Source organism: Vigna angularis, chromosome 9 (assembly GCF_016808095.1).
Source record: "Vigna angularis cultivar LongXiaoDou No.4 chromosome 9, ASM1680809v1, whole genome shotgun sequence".
NCBI classification, from domain to species: Eukaryota; Viridiplantae; Streptophyta; class Magnoliopsida; order Fabales; family Fabaceae; genus Vigna; species Vigna angularis.
Genome location: NC_068978.1, coordinates 10,257,458 through 10,264,075, shown reverse-complemented (window position 1 = coordinate 10,264,075; position 6,618 = coordinate 10,257,458). Strand labels below are relative to the sequence as shown.

Below are 6,618 nucleotides of genomic sequence, written 5' to 3'. Positions count from 1 at the left end.
AAAAGCTCGACCCAGAGTTTGATGAGAGTTCTGAAGAACTCTTCAAGTCCAACAATAAAGAAAAAATTTGATATATTTGATTTCACAATGAAAGTCGCGATGAGTTAAGATAACTTTGATTTAATTTAATTTTTCGCTGCTCCTAACAATTCTTGTTCATGTTTAAAAGTAAATCATATAAGTCATAACGACCTCAACTTTTTTAAATTTTATAAAGAAACTATTTCCACATGACTTCAATTTAGAGGTGGTCACGATTTCATAAGATTTATTCTTAGAAATTTTAAGTCAATTATGCCATATGATTTTACGGGTCACAAGGGTATGTTTAAACAAAGACTTCTTGGTTGTCTTTATTTATCTTTTTGAAATTGAAGCATGAAAAGAGTGAGTTGATCCATGAGGTGCATTTCCAGATGCAAAAGAGTACGTAACGTTTGACTTCGTGATTATACAAACTTTCTTATTTCAAATGGCGTGGTGGATCGAATAAAATACTACAGTCTATGCAGTACTGCTTTACTTTACATTCTTTATCTTTTCCTATAATTGGAAAGTCTGCATTCTTCAAATCTCACACGCTGTCGTACACGGCATCCATTTCCTTTTTTTCATTCCAAAGTTATCTGTTTTACCGATCAAACAATAAAATATCATTTTTTAAGATTTGTGTAAACAAGAAATATGAATGTGAAGCGAGAAAAAAGAAGAACGAAAGAACCAATGAAGGTCGTAATCACCCACATGTGTCTTGTCTACATACAAGGTACGAACTTTCTTTTTCTTTTCCCACACCCAGTTGCTATTTTCACTATATAATATAACATGGCTACTACAAATTCATCGACTCACTTTCCAAAATCTTCAACAACGTTTTCATGGCTTCTTCTTCATCTTCTTCTTCTTCACTAATCTTCATGTCCATCCTCCTCCTCCTCCTCTTGTACCTCCACTCTTCGGCGGCGCTCCCCCTCTCCGTGGAGAGACCCGACGAAGACGTGATAGTTTCGTCGCCGAAGGGGACGTTCACGGCGGGGTTCAGGAACGTGGGGGAGAACGCGTACTGCTTCGGCGTGTGGTTCTCGCAGGCGGAGAAGCACGTGGTTTGGATGGCCAACCGCGACGTTCCGGTGAACGGGAAACGCTCCTCGCTCTCCCTGCTCAAGAACGGCAACCTCGTGTTGTCTGACGCCGGACAGTTCGACGTTTGGGACACCAAGACTCTGTCGGAGCAGCCGTTGGAGTTGCATTTGCACGACACCGGGAACCTCGTGCTCCTGGAACAGACCAATAGAAGCTCTGTGTTGTGGGAAAGCTTTAATTTTCCGACTGATACACTCCTCCCTGGCCAGCTTCTCACCAGGTATATATCACCAATTTTTTTCACACTTTCTCTTTCATTTTACTGAAATTACACGTTGAACTTTTAGATTACACGCTAAAATGCTTTTATGTAATTCAAAATCGATTTGATTCACACTGATAATATAACTTGATGGCAGGTTCACGAAGCTTGTCTCTGCGAGAAGTGAGGGCAACTATTCCTCTGGGTTTTACAAGCTCTTCTTCGACAACGACAACGTTTTCCGTCTTTTGTACGAGGGTCGTCAAGTTTCAAGCGTTTATTGGCCGGATCCTTGGCTGGTTAGCAACAACGTTGGGTTTGGTAACGGAAGAACCTCGTACAATAGTAGCAGAGTTGCAGTTCTAGATGATTTGGGTCTATTCAGTGTTTCTGATAAATATAGTTTAACGACAATTGATTATGGGTTACTCCTTCAACGAAGGTTGACCCTTGACTATGATGGCAATGTTCGTATCTATAGCAGAGAAAACGGTCAAGAAGATTGGTCAATAGCAGGGCAATTTAAATCACAACCTTGTTTCATTCATGGGATCTGTGGACCTAACAGTATATGCAGTCATGATAAAGCAATTGGTAGAAAGTGTGAGTGTCTTGAAGGGTATAGCTGGGTTGATAGCCAAGATTGGTCTTTGGGTTGCACACCAAAATTCAAAACTACCTGTGATAACAAGACAGAATATCGCGTAGTGCCTCTCTATGAAGTGGACTTTTATGGATATGACTATGGAACTTCCTTTCAAAATTACACATATAAACAATGTGAGAAACTGTGCTTGGAGGTGTGCGAGTGCTTGGGCTTTCAGTACAGCTTTGCTGTAGAGAATGGGAACTTTTGGTGTTACCCAAAGACGAAGTTGCTAAATGGACACCATTCACCCGGTTTCCCAGGGCAATTTTTCGTGCGTCTGCCAAAAGAAAGTGCTCAAGAGAACCACCTGCAAAACAATGATGGCTTGGTTTGTCCGAGAAATGCAGAAATGCTACTAGAAAGACCATATGTGAAAGGCAAGGAAAATGGGTCTGTGAAGTTCATGCTTTGGTTTGCAGTTGGCTTAGGAGGGTTTGAGGCGGTGTGCATCTTTATGGTGTGGTGTTTCTTGTTTAGGAGTAGCGACCATTTGGTCAGGGCAGACCAACAAGGGTATGTTCTTGCTGCAGCTACAGGGTTCAGAAGGTACACATACTCTGAACTGAAACAAGCCACAAAGGGTTTCAGTGAAGAGATCGGAAGGGGTGCAGGAGGGACAGTGTACAAGGCTGTGTTATCAGATAACCGAGTTGCAGCAATAAAAAAGCTGCACGAATTTGCGGACCAAGGAGAGAGTGAGTTCCTCACTGAAATGAGCATCATTGGAAGGCTCAATCACATGAACTTGATCGGCATGTGGGGGTATTGTGTGGAAGGAAAACACAGGATCCTGGTTTATGAGTACATGGAAAACGGCTCTTTGGCTAATAATCTTCCATCAAATTCACTTGATTGGAGGAAGAGGTACAACATTGCAATGGGAATGGCAAAGGGTTTGGCCTATTTACATGAAGAGTGCTTGGAGTGGATCTTGCACTGTGATATCAAGCCTCAAAACATACTTCTTGACTCTGATTACCAACCCAAGGTGGCTGATTTTGGCTTGTCCAAGCCCTTGAATAGAAACAACCTCAACAACTCAAGCTTCTCTAGAATAAGAGGCACAAGGGGTTACATGGCACCAGAATGGGTTTTCAACTTGCAAATCACTTCCAAGGTTGATGTTTATAGCTATGGAATTGTTGTGTTGGAGATGATAACTGGGAGGAGTCCAATGATTGGAGTCCAAGTGACAGAACCAGGGCAAGATTCGCATAATGAGAGGTTGGCAACATGGGTGAGGGAGAAAAGAAGGAAAACACCAGAAGGAACATCTTGGGTGGAACAAATTGTTGACCCCACTTTAGGATCAGATTACAACGTAAAGAAGATGGAGATTTTGGCAACAGTGGCTTTGGAATGTGTAGAGGAAGAGAAAGATGTGAGACCTAGCATGAGTCAAGTCGTTGAAAGACTCCAAAATCATGAACACGGTTCTTGATTAATCTCGATTAATCTCTTCTTGCACATTTCATTTTCCTAGTTATTTGTCTATTCCGAGCCTCTTGATATTTTCTCCAGTTTAGAGAAAGAGTGTTTATTTCTCTGGTTGAATACTGTAGTTTGATTACTAATCGTCGTTTCTTCGTTTGAACAGAAAACACTCTTTAAAGAGAAATTTGAGAAGATGGATTTAGAAAATAATTGTGTTGACATTAAAGCTTTGTTCACTTCAATATTTGAGAGATAGTGATTGAGGAGATTTGAGAGGATCTCAAAGTAAATTTTGTTGTTGTTTATTTGAGTGGATTTGGAAGTAAGTGAAAGTGAATTTTGAAGTAAAGTTTGTGAAAATTAATGTAAGATTTGATTGACCTGAAAGATTAAAAAAAATTACTTCCAAATCCACTCTTATTTACCTCTAAATTCACTCAAATAAACAACAAAAAAATTTACCTTCAAATCCTCTCAATTACTCTCCTTCAAATCCATTCAAGTGAACAAAATTTAAGAGATTTGCAAAAATTGATTCGCGCTGATTTGCGGATGAAGTGTTTTTTTCATCCACAGATATTTGGAGGTGATTATGCTGAAAAATCTTTTCTACCCGTGTGAACAAGGAGAGACCACTTGAAACATACTCCTCCTATCCAACTTTATAACAAACATAGTATTTTATATGATGTGAAAGGAACGCTGTTTTGCCTCTCTTCACAAAATATTTTATATAATTTTTTTTAACATCACAATTGTTTTATTTTTATATTGTACATAGTTAATAATAATAATAATAATAATAATAATAATAATAATAATGATAATAATAATAATAATTAATAATAATAATAATTATTATTATTATTTCAATTTACTAAATTAATATTTTTTTATATTTTAATAATTAATTTTTTTTTCTTATAAACATTTTTACAATTAAATATAACATTAAAAATTATCATTTTATATCACTTTAATAATTAGGGATATTTTGGTAATATTTAATTTCTATTAATTAAACAATTTTATTTTATCTCTCACATCAATCAAATCCTACACTAATTCTCATAAACTTTATTTCCAAATTCACTTTCAATTATCCACAAATCTACTCAAAAAATTAATAAAAAAATTACTGTCAAATTCATTCAAATCCTACCACCAAAACAACACAACAAAGCTTGAGTGTTTATAAATCCATCTTGATCTGAAGTTACACTATGATGAAAATATGAAGTGTGGATTTGCAACCACTATGATTTGAATATAATACCAATAAATAAGTGAATAAGAATAAAGTAAAAATAAATATAAAATTGCAAGGAGTTGTAAATTCTGATATGTGTCGCCATAATTGTTGACACAGACGTATCAGCCACCATAATTGAATCGTCTTGAAAACATACTGATGTAAAAGGTGGTGGAGCCTTTCACACTCTAAACTAAGCCATGCAAAGTTTACTGCTTGGAACAAGTCTCATCGAAATAATTATTTTATAAGAATGACAAAAAGTAAGATGCATTTTTTCTAAAGTACAAATAGCTTTTTGACAATTTGACCAAGGCAGTGATTGGGTAGAGGTTGATGACTGTAAAAAAATGATATTCAATTTGTCAAAAAAAAATGTTAATTTTCCACATGAAAAAAAAATATCGATTTAAACTCCACATGATAAAAGTAATATGGGAACTTAACAATTGTTCTAATTTCACAAAAAGAGAAATAACAAATTAAATTATTATTTTTTCTTTCTTGGAGTTTAATTCAACCTAGTTTTAGAAGTGAAGATTATCTTCATTTATATTTTTAAAGCCAAATTTTAGTTTGAATTACAGATATAGTTTATAATAGAATAGCATGTTTGGTGGAACAAACACTACAAAAAAAGTATATTTTAAGAGAGGTTATTTTCCGGCGGTTTTTGAAATTCTAAATAGTTCCGGCGGTTTATAAGTAAAAACCGCCCCTAAACATTTATTTATTTTTTTAAAATAATTTTTCTGACTAATTATTGTAAACCCCAGTTCCTCTTCGTTGCCTTTCGTTTAGTTTGAAACTCTGCTTTTCTTTTTTATCTTCTCCCAAACCCTCCCAATCCTGTAAACTCTTTTTCAGTTCCAAAGTCCTCCTTCACTCTCCGCAAAACCCTAGATTCCACCGATCCCAACTTCCCAGGCTCTGCAACGCATTCGTGCATGACCCGTGGGTCCAGATCCTTCTCATCCTCGTCTACGCGACTGACGCTGTCCACCAGCACCGCTCGAGCCTTCAGCGAAACGACGCACCGCTCGTCGTCACCGTAGAAGTGCAAGCGCAGCACAGCGCGACGCTTAGAGAGCTCGGACACAACACCGTCGAAGAAGAGGTTTTTTTCGGTGGGTGACGACGTGGAAGGGGGAGAGCAAGCTGGTGACACGGCGGTGGGCGTTAGCATCTGCGAGGCGCAGCTTCACTTTGACCTCCATTGGGGAAGAAAGGTGGGAGACTGAGACTAGGGTTTTACGATAAATTTTTCAATTATTCTACTTTTGTTATCTGTGATCACTATCCCTTCCCAAATGTTGTTTTGTAGGTTTTGAAGCATTATACTTGTGTTAGTGATAATATTTTTGTTGTAAATTGGTGTGACATTATTTGTAGGGGATCTTGGTCAGAGTTTTGATTCAAATGTGACTCTTTTTCACTATGAATTGAGTCCAAGAAAAGGAGAAACTGTACTGTTTGTTGGCGACCTCTCTTATGCTGATAACTACCCGAATCATGATAACATGAGGTGGGATACTTGGGGAAGGTTTACAGAATGAAGTGTTGCATATCAACCATGGATTTGGACTGCAGGGAACCATGAAATTGATTTTGCTCCAGAAATTGTAAGCTTCTCAAACCAATTCACTTTATCTGGTTTCAACTATCTGAAAAATTTCTTTCTGTTTTGCTCAACGAGAAATTTTAAATTTGGTGTAATGCATTTACCCAATCCAAATGTTGGTAAGAATAGAGTTTTTAACATAGATGAACACTTTGTTGCAGGGTGAAACCGTACCTTTTCAAATGGTGCCAAATAGCATTTTGCATTTTGCATTTGGCATTTGGCATTTGCACTCCTATAAAAGATCAATCAGCCCCTGTTTATATCACCATTGGTGATGGAGGAAACCTTGAAGGCTTAGCAACCAAGTAAGCTCA

General features: G+C 37.3%; 1 protein-coding gene and 1 pseudogene across 1 annotated transcript; one reads left to right on the top strand and one right to left on the bottom strand.

Moving 5' to 3' along the window:
- Window positions 1–678: 678 nt before the first annotated feature.
- On the top strand, window positions 679–3,549 carry LOC108346338 (putative receptor protein kinase ZmPK1). Its single transcript, XM_017585400.2, has 2 exons — window positions 679–1,363; window positions 1,503–3,549. The coding sequence occupies exons 1-2, from the start codon at window positions 879–881 to the stop codon at window positions 3,433–3,435; spliced, it is 2,418 nt and encodes an 805-aa protein (XP_017440889.1). The 5' UTR covers window positions 679–878; the 3' UTR covers window positions 3,436–3,549.
- A 1,954-nt stretch (window positions 3,550–5,503) lies between these two features.
- LOC108346475 (triphosphate tunnel metalloenzyme 3-like) lies at window positions 5,504–5,897 on the bottom strand (annotated as a pseudogene).
- Between the last annotated feature and the right edge of the window lie 721 nt (window positions 5,898–6,618).